This window comes from Macrobrachium nipponense, chromosome 21 (genome assembly GCF_015104395.2).
Source record: "Macrobrachium nipponense isolate FS-2020 chromosome 21, ASM1510439v2, whole genome shotgun sequence".
Taxonomy (NCBI): domain Eukaryota; kingdom Metazoa; phylum Arthropoda; class Malacostraca; order Decapoda; family Palaemonidae; genus Macrobrachium; species Macrobrachium nipponense.
Genome location: NC_087212.1, coordinates 77,317,301 through 77,343,095, shown reverse-complemented (window position 1 = coordinate 77,343,095; position 25,795 = coordinate 77,317,301). Strand labels below are relative to the sequence as shown.

General features: G+C 37.3%; 1 protein-coding gene across 13 annotated transcripts in view; it reads right to left on the bottom strand.

Moving 5' to 3' along the window:
- The window catches only part of LOC135198187 (oxidation resistance protein 1-like), a 1,642,352-nt gene that overhangs the window by 438,508 nt on the left and 1,178,049 nt on the right, over positions 1-25,795 (bottom strand). For 3 of the 13 annotated variants that reach the window (XM_064225749.1, XM_064225750.1, XM_064225748.1), the window contains exon 2: positions 9,208-9,837. The exons of the other annotated variants lie outside the window; for them this stretch is intronic. In XM_064225749.1, the coding sequence (XP_064081819.1) occupies positions 9,208-9,214 (7 nt within the window). In that variant the 5' untranslated portion in view covers positions 9,215-9,837. The remainder of the gene's footprint in view (positions 1-9,207; positions 9,838-25,795) is intronic. 13 annotated transcript variants of the gene reach the window in all.

Sequence of the window (25,795 nt, the reverse complement as noted above, 5' to 3'; positions counted from 1 at the left end):
AGTTAAGTCCTTTGAAAACAGATATCTCATTTGCTTCTTTTTTAAGCATGGGGAATTTATATGCAAGAGATATTTAAGTGATCCATGGGTTTTCTTCCGTATAAATTTACTGCTTATGAATTTTATAACAGCCTCGTAAAATAGTTTTTCTTATCGAGACTATCTCCATTAAGTAGCAGAGTAGAATGTAAGGAAAGGCTCTGTGCAAAGGTGTAGTAATGCCAGTTTTGTTTTTTCTACGGCACAAGCTTACAAAGTTTCTTCCTAGACCATTATGGGTAGGTTTACGGAAGAAGTAATATCTGCCTTGTTTACCAGTAGTTTCAATTCAGCTGGACAACCGGCTAACGACTCAGGTTCACTGTGAGACTAAACATAACTACAAATGTAACAGTCTGCATTGCCCCGTGAAGGTCCTTACATTAAATTCTGTTTATGTAATTTCATACTCATGGAAGGTAATTACTTTCAAACTGAAACTGAATTACTTTTCGAAAACCCTCCATTTTTAGGCCGCAACAGTTGTTGAAGCTACCACGCATCCTTGTTATGCATGTCTGTTTCTTTTTCGTTGGAATGTTGGTCGAGAGAAATCAGTACCAATGCTGATTGTGACTGATGCAGGAGGCAGCTACATACCCTTTATTTTACCAAAGACTCATTAACCACTTTCCATGAATAGTCATTGCCAGCCAAATGTTCTATGCTCGTTGCAGCTACCTTATGGTAGAGGGCATAGGAGGGCATACGGTCTCTGAATTTTGAGGCCAGCATTGTTACATCATTAATGCCTCGAGTGAGACGACGTGTTAGAAATTTCATCACTGGACGAATGAGGCGTTAACGGCCTCGCTGACATTCTCGTAAACTATATTGAATACACATTTTGTGATTAACAAAGGAGATTTTGTTGATAATCATGATTGTTGTTTTAGAAAGGGCGGACAAAATACGCGAAGTCAATCACAAGGCAAGAATAGGTACTGGTTGTTGAATACTTTAATATTACATATAAACAAAACGTCCATCTACAATGCACTTATGAGTCCGCCTTGACGCTACCTTCGTCTAATTCTTTTTATTGCAACTCAGTGGGTCCCCCGTTGAATCTCTCCCAAGTATGATCCCCTACGACGACGGTTGTTAACAACTAAAGGAAGCATTTCATTATGTCACGACGTATTCCTTTTACGACTCAGGTACCACATATGACGTAACATTTCCTAAGTTATGTGTTATACAGAGTAACCTCTATTTCTTTTCCGTAGTTAATCCACTTACGGGAATATTACTTAGTTGTAGGTCTTCGTATGGGATGAAAATACTACTCTTCTCGACCTTCTATATTTTCTTCTTTTTTTTTCCTGCTGCATCCAAGTGGGCCAGTAGCCACACCAGTTACATCTATATTGTGAATACATTATTAACGTATTTATTTGAGCTGTTAGCATTCATAAATGGAAATTAACGAAAGCTCATGTTACCATTATTTATGAGAAAAATTTCTGAATAAAAAATTGAGAATAAATTCTTTAACATTGTATATTCAGTAACACTGTTATTTACCACATTACAGTTTTTCATTGCAGCAGAAACCCAAAATTAATAATAATAAAATAATCCTAACTTCACTTACACACCCAAAATACCGTAATACTTGAAATGGAGAAAAATAGCCACGAAAATGAAAGCAATCGGCCACTTTCCTACTGATACAAGTTACAAATGATTTTTATAAAAATAGCAATAAAAAGCAACTTGAATATCGAAACAATAATATCCGAGAGAGTAATTTTACTACACATCCAAGACAACAAGTTTTGGCAGGACGTTATCAGTGGAACTGCCAATATCTTATCAAACAAATTAGAGGTGGTGCAACTTGACAACCATCTAGGAACATCCTTGAAGATTCTATGCAACGGAAAGAGAATAACAGGTTCATGGGACGTCCAAGAGAGTTAGGCAAGAGACCGAGACTTGAAGGAGGACTGGATCCAACAGAGCAAAGAATACCAGCAGCTATCACGCACATATGCTGACCTACCATAACAGATGGAGAGCGACTCCAGAAAGATGGCGTACTGATCAGTAACGGTCCATGAAGAATGGAAAATATCTGGGTCACGCCAAGAAGAATCTGACATGAAAATCAATCCTGAATATAATCAGAACGTAAAGAAAGTACCACAGTGGGAGGGCCAAAGAAAGAGACATCACTGTACACTTCCAGAGGAAGGAAAGGAGACGATTCCAGTACTGATGAAGCAAGACTATCTCCAGCGTATACAAAGGAAGAAGGTACAGTGTCACATATTAAGGCCATCTAATACATGGACCATGCTAGGATGAGAAAGATAATAACCTCTTCACAAAATGTGATCAAGATGAATGATGATGACAGCATCATTGTGACACACAGCAGGCGCCTCTTCCAGTCACTGACATCAAGGGAGACAGAATGCAATACAATAATAATAAGGAGCACGACTGCCTTAATGTCACGCACAGCAGACGACTGCGCCCCTACTCTAAGAACAGGTGAACTCTCAAAGGAAAGTGCACAACAGAAACGGATCTTTCCCTAGATAAAGACCCCAACAAAGGTGGATACATAACGGGTTAAACCCTTTGAGGTGTGGGGGGGCGGGTGTCCACTATCCAAGAAAGATCAAGAGAAACTAAGTATATTGAAAGAATAAGTAAGAATGAGAATACTGGATTGGGTGACTCGAGAGGACACTCAGCAGGCAAGGGTTGGTGCAAGATTGCAAGCTACATATACTGGAGCACAAGAGAACAACTAACCTATTAGACGCAAGTGTATCGCGAGTAAAGGAAACAAACTGAATAATTATTTCATGAGGTATGACGAGAACTATGATTTAAGTTCACGGGGAGACAATCTGGGTGAAGTCACGCAACAGCTACACGTTTCCTATAACCAAATGTTCCGGATATTCAATTTTTTTCTTTCAAATATCGTTTAGCAGCCAACTACCTTATGGACATCCTGAGTGATACCGTTCTAGAAGGGCTTTGAAATGGCTGCATCACAGCCTTAATGAAAATATCCTAGCTAGGCATCAACAGAATGGGATAGTATGAACAATATCACAGCGAAGGACACATTCTAGTACACTTTCTCCTTAAGGCATAACAGTCTCAGAGTTGTGATATATTTTGTACATCTGCTCAATACATCGTTTTCTCTTCAATGAAATGTGGTGGCCAAAAAACTCCACCGAGCCTGACCCTCAGAAATGGAGAGAGAGAGAGAGAGAGAGAGAGAGAGAGAGAGAGAGAGAGAATTTCTATTTGTAAGTGAATTAAAAACTATATATAGGCGAGGCAACATTGGTCACGTACAAGGCGAGTAAGCTATGGCAATTGCGCTTATATTCAGACATTCCCATCCTGTCATTGCTAACAAGGACGGTTCTTTAATCAGCCAAAGTATCAAAATACTACTCAAGATATTCCATATTCCGTATCATAACTAATAAAAATACACAATGAGGGTATTAGTCCAGTTATCAAATACATGGACAGGACTATTTGCAAGAACTTTTCAAGTACTAACGTACTAAGAAAGTACGAAACTACAAATAAGCAGAGTCTATGCACCTTTACGCAAGAAACGATGTAACCCACTTTAGGTAAGAACCATCCTAACGGGCCCTTCTTTGTCCTCCATAAATAGAAATAGAAAAAAAATATTACCAGTGAGTCAGAATGAGTAGGCAAACCGATAAATTATAAACAATCCGATTCGGATAACCAAGTAACATGAAAAACAAAAGGAAGAGAATAAGCGGAATTAACAAGTTCGAGTAAAATGAAAAATAAATAAATAAATAAAGAAGTAAAGCGGTCGTTGCAAAAGAAGAAAGAAAGAAAAACCCATCTTGCCCAACAGGAAGAGGAAAAGCGGCAACAGTGCCCCATAACCCCAATGAACTACAAGAGACTTGATTGATTTGACCTTGAGAGGCAGGCTCTGCCGGGAAGAGCTCTGTTGAAGAGCAACATCACAAATAACAGTTAAGATGCCGTCTCTCTTCCATTTTCTTGCATGCAGTATGGATGCACGTCATTATTTCACCGATAACGTACATCATAATCATCATTTATAACGGACATGAACAACCAAATAATCAAATAAACTGTATGTGGCAATCATACCACGAATGCAAAATATAAAGTTCAAAATCCATCACCAAAAGCATATTACAAACCGAATTGATCCCAAACGTAAGACATATCTTCAATTTAAAGGTCTGCGCAGAAATAAGAAGACACGCGTTGGCTGGGTATATCCTAACTTCCATTACTCAAAAGAAAACTGGCAATGACAGAGAACAGAAGAAAGTGGGAGATAAAAGCCGCACGACATCCGAATGTAGTAGTGAGAAGAGTTCTTCTTTGTTGCTTCCTATTTTGGAACACAAGGCAGCTGTCACATTCAGAAAATCCTTCACCTAGCTTAGGGAGACGACTTTAGAATGTTATCACATCAAGTGTTGTTAAGTACGCAACAAAAAGCATTCAGCAGGGTTATAAAATAATAACGGTAGATTGTATGACAAATACAAAATAGAACCCTGTGACTAAACACGGCCGTCGGATGATGTAACAGTGTCGTAATAATTCCTCCATTAAGGTGACAATTAGAAATAAAAAAAGGGGGGGAAAGCGAACATTGGACGACTCATGCTTCGTCACCTCCAATTATATATTCGGTAAACAACATTAATAAGCAAAAGGAAAAAAAATTAAGTCTGCCACGGTAACACAATTCAAAAAAAAATATAATTCCTGCCTTCTCTGTTTCTCAAACGCACTAGACTAGACAAGCACAATCATTCTCCTGCGGTATTTTATACTGCAAAGTCATTTTCATGTGCTGATGGTGGATGGAAACAACTGAGAAAGAATTCGATACTAAATGACATTTGTACCTTAATGATTGTTTATAAATCACGATGATGTGATTAAGATTTCATATATACAAATATCTATCTATCATCTATCTATCTATCTATATATATATATCTATATATATATATATATATATATATATATATATATATATATATATATATATATATATATATATATATATATATATGAGAGAGAGAGAGAGAGAGAGAGAGAGAGAGAGAGAGAGAGAGAGAGAGAGAGAGAGATTGTGTCATGAGCCGGAATCAGAGTCCCCCATGAGAAAGATAGACAAGTTCTAGTATAAATACAATATCAAATGAACTATGTACACTCGGCAAGGAATGTTAAGATACAGTTTTTTTAAATCTTCGGACATATAGTGTTCAATAATGCCACACCTGGCAACTCTAGAAAGGGGGCGGAGCTTCAAAATCATAGCGTTTGTTGCTTTTTAGATTTCCATTAACTTTACACAATAAAGATTCTGTAGAGGTCCTTTAATAATTTATACTTGAATGTAGAAACAGGCTCTATATCTATCGTTAATTTGGTTTTGGTTTGGTAACGTCAATTCAGGGTAGAATATCGATCATCCTTTTTTAAAACCTACTGTGAAACCTTATTTGTAAGTAATGTTTGACACTAAACTGACGTAACATTCATGCGTAATTGAAGACGGGTCTCAAACAATGAGAGAAAGTGTTTTAAAATTTGGACAGTACTTGTGGAAATCGTGAGGAACAATACAGTAAAGAATGAAATATTATGACTATAGAGAGAGAGAGAGAGAGAGAGAGAGAGAGAGAGAGAGAGAGAGAGAGAGATTGTGTCATGATCCGGAATTAGAGTCTCCCATAAGAAAGATAGACAAGTTCTAGTATAAATACAATATCAAATGAACTATGTATCTCGTAGCTGGCTGAATGCATTTGATCGCAGCTGCGTGGAAGTGACAACTGCATCACCTTCCACCTCCATCACTACTAAAAGATAAATGCACTTAGTGAATTATATATATATATATATATATATATATATATATATATATATATATATATATATATATACATACATACATACACACACACATATATATATATATATATATATATATATATATATATATATATATATATATATAAATATATATATATATGCGTGTGTGTAATGTATGTATGTATGTACGTGAGTTTACCACACTGGGACACCAGCCATATTGATACTATTTCTTCTTCTTTTCGTTGTGGTAGGGGTTGATGTGGGTATCGTTTAAGTGACAGGGGAGCAGGGGGAGGAATGAAAGAGGTGTGTGGCAAAATCTTCAAAGATTTATTTTAAAAAATGGGAAGGTGTTTGTGGTGCAACTGCCGGACAAAACCAGGCAATAGACAGATATTCATTCTGAAGAGGATCAATGCAGAAAGAAAGGTTAATTATGAAATGGATATCACCTTTGTATGTAAATGTAAAACAAGCAAGTGAAGTACTTTTGACTCAAGGGAACAGCCATGAATCAGACTGAAATTGCTGAAAAGAATCAGAAGCAAATGAAACAAGAGACTCACAACTGAGTTATGCAGGAGTTACCACGGCTAAAATAAAACGAGAATTGTTGTGGCAATGACTTGTGGGGACGTCAGCTGAAGAGAAGAAAGGTATATGAAGCTGAGTGGATAACAAGAGAATGCTGCAATATGATGACGAGTGTAATTGGTCTGCTAGTCATAATGTGAACATTGGTACCCGAGGAACAACTTGTCATTAGAGGAATATCTTGTCCCTGTACGTGAGTGGAAAAGGTTAGTGGAGATTCTAGGAATTACAAGGAAAAATTACAAGGACATACCACTGATTATTTTATAAGAGAAGTTTTATATTTAGAGTTGACTGAAAATGTACATGTTAACGAGCAGTTTGGGTTTAGATAGGAAGTGGGTGTTTAGATCAATCATTTTTTCTCTTTATGCAAAAGATGTGCACAACAAAATCTTGGGAATATAGGGGAAAACTGTTACACAAATGAAAATAAAAAAGGCCAACGAAACAATGACAGAATATATATAGTATATATATATATATATATATATATATATATATATATATATATATATATAGTAGGAAAGTTGAGGTTATAGGGGACATTTAGTGCTGGGGGTTGCGTGTTAAGGGCAAGATTGATGACTTAAGGTTGAGTAAGATTATAAAGTCATGAGAGTGATTGCTTTGATAAATAGGTGTTCCTTAGGTGAGGGAGTATCTTGTAACTGTCATTAGAACAGAATCTGGAAAGGGTTGAAACGTCTAGGAACTAATTCATGGTGGATCCAAACAATTTCTGCGGGAGATTAATAACCTAGGATGGGACGATGAATACACTCAATACATACATACACACACATGAATTTTAATTAGTTATACAAATATCATAATGCCATCAAAATCCCTATACCCTGAGAATAACTGACACCCAAGGGTAACTATGAAAGGTTTCGAATCCCGCTGGGGCGGATGCACTTATCAGTAATTCACCTTGAATGTAATTTTTTCTGTCCAGGCATGAATTATTTCATATCGAAAACAGAAACAATGGAAGAACCGTATATAAGCGACTCATATCCAGAGGGGGATGAAATTGCCCTCTTACTGCAGTAGGAACGAGGAAAACATGAAACTTTAAGTTGAGCATTATATTAAGAACGTTACGCTGAAACTCTACCTTTCGGATTATTTAGCATATCTTAGACTTCTTCGAGAGGTGCAGCTGTTATAGAAAGATCGCTCAATCGAGTCAATCTATTGGAAAATCTGTAATATGGAAAAAGGAGTTCAGTGATGACAGAGAGACACGAAGATTATACGGAATGACGAATTAACAAATCATGTCATTACCAATCGAAAAACTACTCTTTTCGCGGCGAACAGGCTTTTTTCATCAGTCTAATTTTCTGGCTTTTCCAAAAAATACATTCATGGGATCCTATGGATTAACTCGCACACTACACCAGTTCCGTCCGTCCTTGTGTGAGTGTGTGCGCGTGTGTGTATGTGTGTGAGCCTTTCAGCCTTCAAATGATAAGCAACAATCTTGAAAATCATTGTTCACATCCGTGAAATGATCACAAAACAAATATTCCTGACATTAACCAAGACAGTCATATCATTAAGGGCTCAATATGAAACAGGAATGCAGACGAATGCAAATTCTGACGGACACCTTCTTGCTTCGTTCAACAACACCTCTGATATATATCATGACAAGTAACTTAGCTCACTCTTATTGCACACACACACATATAATACATATATATATATAATTATGCATATGTACATGTGTAAACATAATGTATATAGATAGGTAAATGAAGGTGGATTGGAATATTTTCTGTCAAAAAAGGCCAAATAACTTTAGAAGGTAATATTTTCAAGATGAAGAAAAAGAAATCTTTGTTTTCCAGGCAATTCAATCGCACCGGTAGAGCAAGGATTTCAAATAACACCGAACACGAAATCCCTTAGAAGAACCTATTCAATGCTCAAGTCAAAATTCCAGAGTATGAGTCATCGGACTCGTCCTCCCCGCCGACCCAAAGCTGACTGTTGTGGTAAATCGAAAGGTAATGTCAATAGGAGCCATTGTAGGAGAGCCCGACACGAATACCGCTGGGTTCTTTTTCATTGCCATTCTTGGCCAAGTTTAAACGGGTAATCGTTTTAACCGTATTTCTAAATTTTTTTTCGTCAAAACACTCCTGAGATGGCGAGCAAAATGACGACAATGAACGATTAACATCAATAGAACACTTTTTTTTTTAAAGAATGAAATAAAGACCTACTTATCAAATTTACAAATAACTTTCGGTAGCAACATCCACCATCAGTAAAATTGAAACTGCTCAAAAATAATGTTTATAATTTCATCAGCAAACTTATCATATTGAAAATACTAACTTACTCAATAAGCAAATACCTGCTTTTGTAGCGTTATATGTACAAGCAAATTTCATAACGTAAGGCTGTACAAAAGCTGTTCCACAGGCAGCTTCACCTGCTACGAATTAGCAATGCAAGCAAGACAACCCAAGTTGATAAAGGAAAAGCTGGGAGGCCCTTAGCACCTCCCTAGCAAAGTGTGCTAAACACTGACAGCTGAACGAAGTCAGCAAAGCAATCACTAAATGTTGTCACCCGTCCAAAAGGCACAACGTGCTGCTGCTAAACAGTTTTCGATTGCACTATAAAAGGGAAAGAAATGACAAGTCTTACCTTTCATTGTGGGTGGTAGTTTTCCTCTTCATTCTCTCCATTGTGTCTGTGTCATTAACGGGTGATACTAAACGGTTCGATCTGAAATAAAAATGTTCCTCTGGGAAAGTAACGAATAACCTCCCTCCGTCTCTATTTTAAGCTTCTCACGCAGCAGCTCTAGCCATTTCAGTTCGGGCCTGGGCAAGCAATTACACGTCATCTACATCCGAACACGCTGTATCGCAGATAACGGGTCCTTCGCAGCAGTCGACCTGGGCCAGGCGGTACAGGCCTAAAAAGACCGCAAACATCAGTGCCAAGACCCACACTACCATATTATACTAATGGGGATGATGCCCAGGCAGAAAGAGAGGTAGGAATGATGGTGGTAACCAAGATGGCGCCTGAAAGCTGGTTAGATTGAAGGCAACTCGAAGATGTTGACAGATGACGGAAATATCTGACTTCTTAGCTTGCTTCGCTGGCGATGTTGTGACTGGAATAATTCCCGTTTTTTTTCTGTGAAGTGGTTATTCTTTACTTGATAATAACAGAAGGGAATGCAGCCACTCTCGAATCACAAATGGCTAAGGACGGAATTGTTGCACTTCCTTGTACTCCTGTGTTTCACATTACACACTGCTTTAACTGAAAACAAAATAATGCATTCACTGAGACATCCCAGCACAGGAACAATTACAGAACTGCCTGTATTTCTTTAGGCTACTGCCTTTACAATCACAGATGACAATCAGACAATCAGCAATGCAGAGTTTAGAGTGGAGCAGAGACATGTCCCCTTTGAAATACATCGAGTGAACGAAAGACTTCGGTTCTCATCTTATAGTTGACCTATGCCAGAGCTATGGCCATAGCCATTGGCGAGTTAACTTTATTGACATAAAGTCACAAGTCATCGTCTAATTATAAACAACAAAAGTTACCATAAAATATTTGCAAATGAAGTAAGAGAGTCTTATGAAATCAAGTTTTTATAGAAACGATCATACAACACACCTACATATAGTAAACAACCGCGTACAAAAAAAACAAAATAAAACACAACATAAGTATACATACATACATACATATATGTGGTTACTTTAAATCCCTCCCATCATTTATGATTTCTCAGATTATCTATGTAGAAATGAATCTTTAAAGCATTCCTGTACTGTGTTATGTAACTGTGTTCGTTATAGGTGGCAGCGTAAATTCGAATGATTTTTGATCTTCATATTTCTGAGAAATGAGGTTGAGCTGTAAGAAGAATTGAATTACTTAACGAAAGCTTACAATGCAGTCGTCAAGTCATATAATTTGTTAACGGTCGTTAATTAAGTAACTACTCCTCATGATCTTAACGTCGATGATTTGCTCTAATCAAAACCATCGTCCTGTTTAAAGCCAATGAAATTATCAAAAACGGCAGTTTGGGGAATCAATGAGAATTTACACTCTCTGTGATTACACTACAGAATAACACTGGTTGGAAGGTTGGAAAAGACGTCGAACGATAGGGACAAGTTCTTTTAAAACCCCGCGAGCTCATGTTTACCCAAGCTGTGAAGGAGGCACGTGGTAGTTGGGTTGACGGTGATGACTGATGACATGGAGGGAACGACTCTCAGCCAAGAGCCGAGTTGCAAATGGAAGGGCAACTCAAGGGGTAAGGGTGAAAAACAGACAATAAGATACATGCGAGGAAGATACTATTTCATCACAAGACCAGCTACAGTTATAATAATCTTCAGAGCTTTGACACTAAAATAATGCCAGCATAAATCACTTCATCACTCGAGTGATATCGTCTTCTTTCAAGGGATCCTAGAGATAGGGGACAGTTGTTTATAGTAAGTGACTTGGATCTAATAATGAAAAACACACGGATCTCTCCTAGATATTGACCTCCAAGGGTTTTCGGGGGTCGTTAGCTAGGACTAATATTTCTTGGGGGTCATTACCTTGTGATAACTGTAGTCTTGTTTATGTTTTTACAGAAATCCCCAACGGGCTTGTACTAAACAGGCCGCAAAAGTGGATACATACCGGGTTAAAACCCATGGGGGTCACTCACTATTTAGGAAAGATCCAAAGGCACTAAGACGTCTTTCTTCCAAAAACAAATTTTGTGGTGAAAAACAATGTATCTAAAGGAAACGATTTATCTCTTCACGAATTCAGGAGACGATTCATAAGGACAAGTAATAGACGAAAGGCCTATTCACCTCACGTGTCACGACCCACCGTTATGAGCAAGGTATCGTGACTTTCCCCTGACGGATAACAGTATCCAAATGTAAATCCCACTTCATAAAACTTAAATTAGCATTAGAAATATAGATTAAGTGTAGAATATAACAAGATCATGTGGCAACCTTCATCCTGAAATTGTACTTTTAGCACTGCCATTCAACAGACATTTTTTCGCAATGGGAAAGGAAAATGAGTGGGTTCACTTCAGAAAACTTGGTTATTATTTTCCAGACGTCTGTCAGTCAAATTGGCTGGCTATAAGAATAATAAACTGATACATTTCTTGGATTTCTGAATTCGCAAGTTAACGGGCTGAGAAGAAAAAAAAAGCGAGCCGACAGGATGACACTGGGAAATTAAAGGTGTAAATAATGTCCAAGAATGAACAAAGCACAAAAGGAAAACAATAGGTATAGAAAGCCATTTCACTTAGGTAACGAATTCATTTCTGATGGGACAACGCGTTGACATTTTTTCATTCTTGACAGGAAAATTTCGAGTAAGAGGCATTGTTTCAAGAAACCTGGAAGTTGAAACGAGCAGACTTATGACGCTTTTTCGATGAACTGACGTGAGACAGATACAGTGGAACCACTCACTGCCGATGAGGATAAATAACTACAGATTGTGGATGGGATATGTGATATCTAATGGCAATGAGATGTTCTTAAATGGATCTCATAGATGACAGCACATTTCCTCTAGAAAGTGGAATACAGTCTGACTTGATACAGACTGTTTCAGTTGCATCAGTATTGTAAGACAGCAGTACATTAAAGCGTGGGTACATCTCATACATCTTATCAATTATAGCTACTAACTTGTATGAGCTTCAATGATATTAAAAAAAATGAACTCTTGCTAACTGCATTAAACACATCGCCTCTTATATCATCGGTGGTGTATGATTTTGATTATAAAACAGTTACTGACTCACAAGCATCAGCATACCTGCAAATTTGCTCCTATGAAAAGATACGTCAGTCTAAAGCTCCATAAAACTTGCAAATAATGTCATGACTGGGGTAATACTAAAGCATTTTTACACACTGCAAGGAAAACTTCATCTGCACCCAAAGGTACATTGCGCAAAAAAGAAAACTATACTAGTAGCATAAGAAGAAATGTTCAACTTTTTTCTCCCTTCTTGTATTCCTCCACACAGGTTTTCGGTGCAATTCGACTGTTATCCTTTTATTTTAGGACAGCAAGTGGAAAGGAATCTTTTCGAGGTCATATAAACGTTTAATGAAGTCAACATTTGCCATTTTCAAGATCTCCCTATTATTTTTCCCGAGCAACGTAAACTGTTTCCTTGAAAAGACTGGCGTCCTCTGTTATGGTTTCAAAGGAATCGGATCACAATCTCTTGAAAGCTTTGAAATGAATCTTGAAAGTCTTTGCAAAAAGAGGCTCACCCACGCAGTAGGTTCACACAGGAGGTTTTAACTTAAGAACGAAGGCATACAAGTATCAGTTGGACTGATAACGTAGGTCATAGAAATTCTTACTCAAAAATTATTGGTCGATGGACTTGTATATAATTTAAAGCACTGCAAAGTCTTATTGACGAGTGATGTGAAGCATTGCTAACACAGAACGTTACTGTAATGTAATTTCGTAGAGAATAAAACTAATGGTAAGAAAGAAAGAACATACTTGACGTGAACAAGAATAAAGAAAAATATTACTAAATTATAGAGCATCCTAAAAAGCCTCTCTCTCTCTCTCTCTCTCTCTCTCTCTCGGTAGGATGATTACAATTTTAAAGTTTCTACAAGCTTCGCTGATGGCATGGGGAAAGGGGAAGCTGGGGTGGGGGGGGCTGATGGTGATGGAGACCAGAGCCCCACACCTAAATACGATTAGCGAGTTCGTTAAGATGGTCGATCCCCAGCGCCGTTAAGGACTTGTAGCTTCGCCTATTTAGGCTGGGATCAGACGGAGGACGGAGGAGGCGGAAGGAAATTGAGGGATCAGAAGGAATGGAGGAGGCAGGAGAGAACTCCGAAGGGAATGGCGGGTCTTGAGACAACAGCTCCCCATGTGAAGCGAAAGAACAAAAATAGCGAGAGCCTCAGCCGACGATCCGGAGAGCCGTCTTTTCATTTCAGATTCAGAAACTGACAAATGGGGGAATCACTTTTCACCCGAAAACCGGTTTTGAAGGTGGCCTGCTTCACTCAATTCGGCGCGAACGTTGTACAGTTCGCGCATCAAAGATGTTCATGTAATAGTGAATTACGTCACGGTGAGGTTTATACTCGTCATTTTTTTTTTCATCCAAAAAAGTATAGGTACTACATATAAATAAATGCAAACGACATCGTAGTCTCCATTCAAATAGCTACGTAGGCATAGACTATATAGTTCTCTCCAGTGCAGTCTAGCCCATGTAAGTATTTGCACAGGGCCTCTCATGTACTCTACAGTTATGTATATGTGGTGCCGGCTGGCAGCTGGTGCCGACCACGAAGGGATATTAAAGTCTGTGTAAAAGACAAGAGGGGAAAAAAAGGGAACCAAGAGATTTATTTAATGGGGAGTTTCCTTTGACCCCGTTAAACTTTCGAGTTTATTTCCCTTCGTGATCATTTTCATTAGGTTTTAGAAAGTCACAATCAATGCTGAACTTTTCCCTAACGCGGACAAATGTTTGCGAGTACTTGTCATTTATACGATAAACAAAAGTCCCAAAAAATAAAATCCAAAACCAGCCTAAAAAAAATGAAGTAAAATGATACACAAAATTATTTCGCAGAGCACTAAAGCGCTTTTCTGAGATGCAAGACCATACGACCTAAAAATCTATGGTGCAGGCAAAGTTCATTAACAGCGGTATTCCACGTACGTGTTTACGGTACGTATGTAGTATGTGTAGTACTTGAAAGTCATCACAGCTTTACTGATGGGAGAACAAGAGCGATTCCCACTAACATGCTCTCATAAACACAAGTTGATTAATCATGGAAGAGAGAAGGGTCAGGTAAGAATGTGTCATTTCCAAATGGCATCAGAGACTTAAGTTTTGTTACATTTCTACGGACGCTTTGGAAGAGAGGAGAGAAAGATGTCCATAAGCGACTTCACGGTGTCAAACAGATTTTCTCTGATGTGACAACCAAGTTGTTTATTGAAGAAAAGTAGACTATTAAATCCCGTAGCACTCACAGATGCATTAGGTTCCCAATTTCAACGCTACATGGCTTCAGAAATAGCAATTCTCATTTCATTTGAGCTCTGATCTTGATCGGTTAATGTTTATGAAAACATAAGAAAGACGAGGAATAAATCTTGCAACCGGTTCTTAGAAAGGTGTAACCGAGGAGATGAACATCAAATAAGGAGTGAAAAAAAAAGGAAAAGAAGGGAGGTTCCCGATGCATGGGGCAACCAACAGCCTCCTCCAATCATGACATAGGTTCTCTAAAAAATGTCTTGTCGTTTTACGAAAGTTCCACGGTTCTATCAGACTCCAATTTGCTACTGAAATTAAATTGCCTCTGTGCGAAGATTAAAATTGTGCAGAAAATTGTCTTTCTCACTACTTTTGCTTTCCGATTTGAAGAGACTAACAGAACCGGGAAACCTACCAAATACAGATTCACAGATGCACATACTTATGCATTTCTTGCTCTGGTAAAAAGACTTATATTGAAAATATCATAACGTTGCTAAGTACAAATACAAACCTATGCAACGGGGTCAGTTGTGGAATAAATATTACTCATGACGAACTTATACTACTGGAACAAACTCTTACCAACACTTGACCATCAAAACAAACAGACTTCTAACTCTAACACTAAGCATAACAGTTTGTCTGTGAAAGAACGCAAGCCCATCTACTAGACACAATATTCAAAATTTATATACATTCTTCTTTCCTACAATGAGAATCTACATTCTAACGTGATGAAGATGACGGACAAGGAGCACTAATTGTCACGACAGCTTAAGAAAGCCCTGTGAACCACAAATACAACAATCATGACAATAACCTAACACTTTCCTACGATCACATGCGTTCGTGTAGAGAAGTAGCTTTTTGGTAGGTACTACTTCCAAGTTTTGTTACAAATCAAAAAGGTATATATATTTAGAGAGAGAGAGAGAGAGAGAGAGAGAGAGAGAGAGAGAGAGAGAGATGATATAACCATTCCGGTAAACACAAAAACTTCCTGAACCTTGTTCGCGAACAGTGTTTCCTTAATGGATAAACAAATGACCTTACACCTGAGGCTTACAAATGTGTTATATAAGAGATGAGTCAGGCAGTGTTACAAAATTCATTACCACTTTTTACGTTTTCATAAACATGAACCGAGCCAGATTAGAGCTCAATGAAAAGAGGATTACCATTTCTGAAGCCATGCACCAAATTGAGATACTTCATGCATCTGTGAGTACTACGGTACTTTATAGACTTCTTTTCCGTAATAGGCAATTAGTTGTTACGTTTACTTAACGTCTGATTTGAAAGTAAATATACAGTTGAAAATGTATCTTCGAACAAATGCATACAGCTTAATCCAGATTTTGAATATAGTTTTAACGACAAAAAACATTAAGCATGGGAATAACAGACACACACGGACAGCAAACGCAATCTATTGGTGAGTGAAACTGGGCCTTAAACAAGTACTTTCGTATTTTATTTCTACATTCGCAAGAGTACTTGTTCAAAGTCCCAGTTCATTCACCGTCCACCGTGGATTTAAGGATATTCTCAAGCACGTGTTCCTTCGTGCTACATTGAATATAAATATAATATATATATATATATATATATATATATATATATATATATATATATATATATAATATAATATATATATATATGTAAATATAATATTGCTACTGATACTTAGAAGAATGTTAGTTTTTCAGTATTTCTTTACTGAATCTGAATCGCTCAAACGAAAACGAATCCATATAGATATTTATAAAGCCAAATAGGTTCTCGTTTACAGAGAGAGAGAGAGAGAGAGAGAGAGAGAGAGAGAGAGAGAGAGAGAGAGAGAGAGAGAGAGAAGAGAGAGAGAGAGAGGAATTTTATGAATGTGATTTCGCCAGTGGTGTGAAGATCACCTACCCACTTTGTTTTCGATGGCATAAATTTTGTCAGTCCTAATCATCTCTGGTATCTATCTCCACCACAGCTGGGGCTCACGAAATTCAACCAACATCCAGTTGCAGTAAATCCTCGATTAAGGTAACAAACAAACACAAGATGCGAAGGAAACACGCCCATGCCATTTCTTTCTTCGCTTATCCTGGAGATCGAACACACGTTCCTTGCCTAAAAGGCCGGAGTGATACCTCTGCACCACAAGAAAGAAAGAAAGAGAGAGAGAGAGAGAGAGAGAGAGAGAGAGAGAGAGAGAGAGAGAGAGAGAGAGAGAGAGCTTAATTGCTAGAATATCTCATCAGTTATATATCAACGCTGACAGTTGTTTATGCTAAAAGTGGAAGTAAAGGAAGATGCGATGCTGCAGTGACATAAAGCAAGTGGAGATCAGAATTGAAATGAACAAAACAGTATCCTAACTGCCAGCAGAGATGAATATCGAATGAACGGAAACATTTTTGGTCTGGCGAACAACAAACCTACTTAGAAAGAACCATTCACCCTCGTTTGTACGTTATTAAAAACAGATGAAGTTAAGCAAGTATCAGCGATGTATAAGCATGACATAAGGAGAAGAGTAGGGTATTTATCGTGATGTCACAGGGTCAACATTCTGAGTACCTCTACATTTTCATTCTTCCCAACATAGAAGGATGCAATGCTGTCAGCAAAGGAGTTGTTACAAAGGCGATTCGTTCCCAGGCTCTTGCCAAATATAATGAAAATAATCAGAAATCTAATCGTCCGTGACAAACAGTAAGCTCCATCACGGCGGACAATGTAACGATTGGCCTGGAGGTCACAGCTCTTGAGAGCACAACGAACAGGTTTCAAGGAGCATCTCGCAGAAATTCGACCTTATTCATCTTGAGTACTTGCCATTTTCCGTCATGTTTTTTTTTTAAATGAACTCATTTAAAACTGTTACATTGAGGGAGGTGTCTGTATCCGGCTTTTGTCTGATTTTGCTATTTTTGTGACCTCAAAAAGGTCACTGTCATAGTTACCTGCCCAAATAATCAGAGGCTCAGGGGTTCCCTTCATAACAAATTTGATGAAGATTTCATCGAACTATGTGATTATGTACGAAAGTATAATATTATAATTTGTGAGAACATTAAAATTCATCACGGAAAATTTAAATAATTATGATAATTATCACTGTTTTGATTTATTAATTATCAGTTTTTTGGTGTCGATTCGATTCTGAAGCTGAAAGTGCTCGCATATAAAAATAAAATTAAGAGGTCTATTTATTCTGTCATACATAATAGTAGATCCTAAAGAGAAAAGTTAGTAACAAGATATATATATATATTATATATATATATATATATATATATATATATATATATATTATATATATATATATATATATATATATGTATATCTATATATATGTGTGTGTGTGTGTATGTATATATATATTATGTGTGTGTGTGCGTGTGTGCGAGTGTGTGTGAATAAATAATATAAGTCCCGCTATTATGGAAGGTTCAGTCGAAACCGGATGTTTACACCGAGATGGAAGAGCGAAGGCAGGGGAACATAAGTTTGCCAGAGAAAACCAGCCTAACATTAGAATTGGGAGCGGTGCCCTTGTCTACTTCCCGGGACACACAAACACCACCTCAGACTGAAGGATATGGTTACCAAAGGGCCTACGCTGTAAAGGAGAAACGAGACACTAAGAGGAACTGCCATCTGGCGAGCAAGACATGTGACGTTTGATTCTGAGTGCGAAATATAAAGAAATTTGAATAGAGTAACTAGTTCTGGGGTGCAAGAAACGCTTTAAAAGTATGAGAAATAAGTGAAAGTACATAAATTGCCTTCGTACCGATAACAAAAATATGCATTATTTGTTTCAGACTAAAGGGAAGGATACAGGAAAGACTCATATTTGCAGAGAAAATTTCCTGACTTTTCTTTTTAATTATATTCATTATTATTCCTGGTTACAGACGTATATAAAGAATGCTTTTATTATTATTATTATTATTATTATTATTATTATTATTATTATTATTATTATTATTATTATTATTATTATTTTCTTTTCTATGACCTCCCACATACTTCTTTCTTTATAGCCAGTTCAGGTATTCAATGATACGGGAAACATTTCAGAAGTTGGGCTCGTTTGAAAAGCCAACAACATAGCTTTAAGGCGCAAACCGATTCAAGAAAATAAGTTTCTCCACCAGCTTTTTCGTCTGGATAATAGAGCCAACGTACCGTGAATGTCAAAGGAGAATGCTTTGTAAACTTGGAAGAAAAATATGTTACAGCTATACAGTAATGCCATGAAAGCAATAACTGCTCCAGTATTGCTGAAAAACCTATTATTCACTATATTCTTTAATTTTGTTCCGCATTCATTCTTTAATTTTGTTCAGCATTAAACTGCCTCTGCTTTGAAAAATCATCCCGATTCATCTCCTTCCACTGACATGGTGCTTTATCAAATGGGCATCTGTCATATGATCTGTGGCCGTTGGGATATCTCAGGTTGGAAATACAATTGAACCCTGGTCTGTATGTATGCATATATGCGTATACATGTATACATACACACACATACATACATACATATAGTATATATAATATATAATATATATATATATATATAAACATGGGGGAAAACCCCCATGTATTCATAAGGTAAGCGTGGACACGAAACGGAAGGCAGACCCCCACACCCATTACATACACAGGCTCTCTCTCTCTCTCTCCCGGCAATCACCCCATCTCTCTCTCTCCACCTCTTTCTCTCCATTCTAACAGGTAATGAAAATGAGAGAGTTGCATCATAACATAACGTTTATTTACAATAATAACTAAATCAATTAACTAAGTAATCCAGTCTTACAGATTAACTTAAAACAACTCATTGTCAAGTCACCCAAAAAGTCCACACCTTTCCCTGGGAACTCTGTCCCACCGAAATCCAGAACCGTCTGCCAAAGATACGAAGTAACACATGCCCCGGTAAGAGTACACACACAGTTTAAAGACAAAGTTAATAAGATGGAACATCTTACAAGATATCAAACAAGCCACCCCTTTGGCTAAAGTAAAGGTAACACTTACCCATTCCCAACCGGACACTAAACACTATGTCACAAAAAACTCCCCCGGCGAATGCCACGGCATCTTTGCCTATGACTCGAAGCCCTCTGTCAAAATCCCTCCCATAGGCTTGGGTATGAACGCTTTTAACAGAAAGAGGCGCACACGCACATACGAACACACAGTTCGCTAGCGCCTCGCGGTTCTAGCTGCATCTAGTTTCACAAATGCACTTTGAGAAGAGTTCATAAACTGTCGTACATTGACTTCCTGAACTAAGCACTTTTATCTCACGCCGTCCCCTAGAAACTCATTGATCAGCTATTCTCAGGTCGTTACTCTGCCCTGTCCTCCACATTCCACAGGTTACAGAGAATGCACGAACAATATATTATCAATCAAAACCCTATGTCTTACATATATATATATATGTATATATCGAGCTACAAATGTCCTTTAATATCCAATTGCGCTCCTACCGTCGGTAATTCTATAATTTTAATATATGTTAACCGAGGGGGAAATTTTTTTATTTGATAATAATTTCGTCCTCTCGTGGGTTCGAACCAGCGCCCAGCGGACTAAGGAGAAATCAGGACTTCAGTGATGTTATCGATTCGGCCAAAAACCCCAAGAGAGGACGAAATTATTATCAACTAAAAAATCCCCCTTCGGTTAACATATATGAATATATATTAATTCTGAAGTAGAGCAAATTGGGTATTAAAGGACATTTGTAACTCAATGTATGTATATGAATCACGGGATGTGATATATATATATATATATAAATATATATATATTATATATATATATATATATATAATATATTATATATATACTTCTAGGGCACAATTTTTTCACGGATACAACATTCATTGAATAGAATGGCCTTTTCACTGTTTACCAGCTTTTTTGAAATTGATTCATATTTTCTAATTATTTTCTTCACTTCATTGTTCAGGTTACTAATGGACACATAATGGGGTTCTTCCATTTACTCCAGTATTTTTACAAAAACGCGAAACAGCTGTTTCGTCATGACGTCACAAAACGCATGTAGCTCATATTTGTATCAGTACGCTTGATAACGTCAATACGTATAGGTTGACGAAACAGCTGTCGCGTTTTTGTAAAAATACTGGAGTAAATGGAAGAACCCCATTATGTGTCCATTAGTAACCTGAACAATGAAGTGAAGAAAATAATTAGAAAATATGAATCAATTTCAAAAAAGCTGGTAAACAGTGAAAAAGCCATTCTATTCAATGAATATATATATATATATATATATATATATATATATATATATATATATATATATATATATATATATATATATATATAGACACAACGGATTCATCTTCGGCAAAAGGAAGTGAAAATGGAACACGATGTACACATACATATTGGCACGCGCGCGCACACACACACACACACACACACACACACACACACACACATATATATATATATACATACATACATCTATCTATATATATATATATATATATATATATATATATATATATATATATATAACAAACTATAAGAGTGTGAGACCATAATTTTCTTACTGGGCATTCTAATCTGTGGATGTTAATCTTATAGTTTGTTCTACATGAATATATGCTTGCAATTAAAAAACTGCAACAACAACGGCACCAATATTCGAAATGATGAAAAAAAACCTTGTCACAGAAGCGTCATCCGACAAGAAACACTTCTATAGTCGCCGCCCAACGTCTGTACAACACCACAATCAAAATTCAGGCCTGCCATTATTCACAGTCGGTTCCTTCAGTTTCTATTTGGAACACTAAAATCTTTCTCTCTCTCTCTCTCTCTCTCTCTCTCTCTCTCTCTCTCTCTCTCTCTTAAGAAATTTACAATGACCTGATAAAGTATCCCAGACTGCCAAACCTAAATAAAAAAAGGAAATAGCCTTTCACCAAAAAAGGCTGGGGACGACAGAAGAAATAAATGAAAAAAGAGAGAGAAAAAAAAAGTCTTTTCTTAGAGGGGCATCACAAGTCATCTCACCTCATATGAGAAGGTTTCTGTCATCCTCTTAAAATATTTCATTCTTTCTCCTTCCAAACGAATCCTGTGTGTTGAATTGTCTGCCATTTATCATCTCAGACCAAATCCTTTTTTTCCCCTCATAATTCCCATCTCTGCCCTGGACTGATTCCAGCCCCCCGAACGTCATTAGTCCAAAGAATGTGACCTATCTGCCTTATCTATGGGTCTCCATTCATTCCAAATATCTCTCTCTCTCTCTCTCTCTCTCTCTCTCTGTGTGTGTGTGTGTGTGTGTGTGTGTGTGTGTGATGAGTACTTAATTATTTCTCCATTTTGTTCAGATTACCCATATTACTATTACTACAGCTTTACGAACTGTAGGAGAAACAGCAGACTGGCTAACTACTAATAGAAAACAGATAGTCGTAATAAACGGTGAAGAATCTGTCCTTGGCCCGCTCTTGTTTTTTATTTATATTAATGACACTGATGTAGGATTAAGTAGCAGGATAGCTAAATTTGCAGACGACACCAAACTAGTTGTAAATGCAGCAGACCTGGAGACAGTAGAAAGTTTAAGAAATGATGTAAAGAAAGTAGGAGTGGTCAAAAAGATGGTAAATGCCTTTTAACTTGGATAAATGTAAGTATTACAAATAGGAACAAACAACCCTCATGCCAACTACATGTTGCTTGGGAATGACATACATAATGTAGAACAAGAAGAGGACCTTGGAGTCATTATAACCAAGGACTTTTAATAAAATCCACAAAGCAGTGCATAAAAGCCGAAAAGAAGGCACAGAAATTAGAGGGATACATAAAGAGGCAGTTCAAATACAGAAACAAGGAAACAGTGCTGCAGCTCTATACATCAATAGTTAGACCCCATCTTGAATATGAAGTACAGATTGGATCACCAACACTAAGAAAGGACATAAATAGATTAGAAGGGGTACAAGCAAGAGCCACAAAGTTAATTCCACCCATCAGGCAAATAGGTTACCAAAGACGACAAGAGAGCCTGAACATCTATGGCTTAGAAACACGACGACTGCGAGGACAACTAATAGAAACATTCAAAATACTGAAAGGCACAACAAAAGTAGACAGTAACCTATTTACGTTCAACGAAACCCAGACAAGAAATAATGGACGGAAACTAGAGCTGAAGGGATACAACACATCTCATTGCGGGAACTTCTTCACATACAAGATATGTGACACGTGGAATAAACTGCCACCAGAAGTTGTAAACAGCAACAGTGTGGAAGACTTTAAAAGAAAGCTAGAGAAAATCATCAGGACACTGTGAATAAAAGGTAAAACCTGCTCCTAGAGATAAGTGAGCACACACTGTCTCCATTATAGATGTAGACACCATTACTGATATTACTAGGTCTACTGTTGTTGTAACTGAAAGCATACAACGCACTATAACACTGATAGTGTTTAGTAGATGGACAAGTAAATAGTAAACAAACCATATAAAAAAATATGAATGGAAAATAAAAGTGACTCCATCGAAAAATGAAACGGAAAGAAGCCAGTCACCAATTTCATAAGAGCTCATAACGTCACCAAACCTGTTTTGTTTATAAGGATAGAAGTCCTATTCACTTTGTCAAAGTAAAATTAAAATAATGAGGGCAGCTTCATTTCTAAATATCTTTCGTTTTATTATTTGGTGAAAATATGCAATTCATCTGCCCCCAACAGTAAAGTAATTTGTAAAACATTTTCGAAGCAAAAGTGAAACGTTTTCCCTAGCAGTGAGGAAGGGAGATGAACTTCAAATTAGATTTTCGAGCTTATTTATTAATTACACTCTGAACAGATGTGCCCATTTAAATCTATAGTTAAATTTACCGATCTGAAAGACGTATGGATGCAACCGATTTGCCCTGCAATGCCTTATTTGGTATAAGGTGACAAAATATAATTTGGCATAAAGTACATGGGTTACGGGTTACCCCAAGGTCTGTCAGTATATACATACATATACACACACACACGAACACACACAAAAACACACATATATATGTATGTATATGTGTTTATTTTGTTTATGTGAAACTACATAGTAATTGAAAAACATTCTGAGGAGGGCCTACAATAAATCGGAAAATATAGATTGTCCAGAATTCAAAGTAAAAGTAACACGAATCCGAATCGCCAAAATTTAAGAATCATATTATGCCAACGTTACGTTAGAGAAGTTCATCTACATATATTTCTATATTCATTAAGACTTGAATTCAATTTCCAATTTTGTTCTAGCAATGTTATTTATACAAGAAGAGGTGAGTGCATGTGTGTGCGTCTGAACGGCCGGGGGTATTCGCTTCTTTAGCTGTCACACAGGTCATTGGAAAATCGAGGCAAAAAAACATTCACTCACTATTAAGACCATTTTTAGAGCTAAGAGAGTACTGTTCGAATTCAGCTGAGGGAACAACTCTTCAAAATACTAACCTTTCACGGAGTTATCATTTAACATTGCATCACCGACGCAACTCAATTCTAAATAAGAAAGAAACGGATTCAATCATGAATTCTTTTCTCGCGTATTCTCCTCCGTCAAGAAACAAGAAGCAAAATGAATTTCGATCCAGAACAGACGAATTGGAGTATGCAGTGTCTGCAGGAGAGCGCGGAAGTTTGGGAAAATTGTCCTTTGGAGATGGATTACGGCGCCCTGGGTGAAACAGGTACCAATGATTCGAACTGAGCTCAGACTTACGATTATGGGGAATGACTGAAGTAAGGTCATGAGAAAGAAGAGAGAGTTGGATGCGAGCCAAGCGATTTCTTTAACTTAGCAAGGCTAACATATACATATTCGAAGCTCCTTCCGGTTCTATAAAGCAGATGTACACAACCGAAGGGCTTGTAAACCATACCTAATCTGCAGCGGCCTCTATGATACCTCGTTAAAACATTTAATCGTTTGATGCCATGAACGAACGCTAAATAATCCGATGCTTTACAAAACCGAGGAAATGACCTCAAAAGCTGCCGTGTGAAGGGGACGAAACGTCATATTTGCATTCATTTTGATCTCCAGTATTCTTTGAATTCGGTTGAATCATCACACTGAATGCAATTAGGGTTATTTCAACCTAAAAGGGGAAGAGCTGAGACCAGATTGAGAGAGACGAATGATTGCTGTACAGCCATGGAAACATATATAATAAATGCGAAAGGAGATACAGAACAAAAGTGGTGGTCTAAATATTAAATACAATACACTCAATCAAGATTTCGACGAGGTCATTCAATATCAACATTGAAACAAACTAGTGTCTCTTCTTAAACTAGTCTCTACTTAGATATCACACGAGTAAACTGCAACTTACCAAGCGCGTTCCAGTTATGAGGAATTGGACACGAAACCTCATAATTACAATTTAGATTTTATGAACATTTTACTTAGAACTGTAGCACTGTGTGTGACCGTTAGATCGTCTGTTCGCTTCCCTCTTACGTTACATGATTTCAATAACGTCACTTCCATTAACGTGTGAAAAGTTTAAGGCGATTTCATCTTCACGTTACAGGCTTTTGAAGCTCTGCAGTGCAGGTTATATTTCTTCAGGGAAAAAGACCTCAATTGCACATAGTTCCACCGAAACTGTCACTGAAACATCTCAAAATTACGTGATAAAAATGATAACATTTACATAAGGAAATGAGCACCGATAGACACGCACATTATATATATATGTGTATGTATATACATACATATTTAATTATCTATATATATATATATATATATATATATATATATATATATATATATATATATATATCATTGAGCTACAAATTTCCTTTAATATCTAAATTCACTCTACCTCGGAATTGATATATTTTCATATATGTACCGAAGGGGAATTTTTTAGTTGATAACAATTTCGCCCCCACATGGGATCGAACCACTGTCCAAGTGGACGGGGACGAAATCAGGACCCAGTGACGCTATCAAGCCAGCGTCACTGGGTCCTGATTTCGTCCCCGTCCACTTGGACAGTGGTTCGATCCCATGTGGGGGCGAAATTGTTATCAACTAAAAATTCCCCTTCGGTACATATATGAAAATATATCAATTCCGAGGTAGAGTGA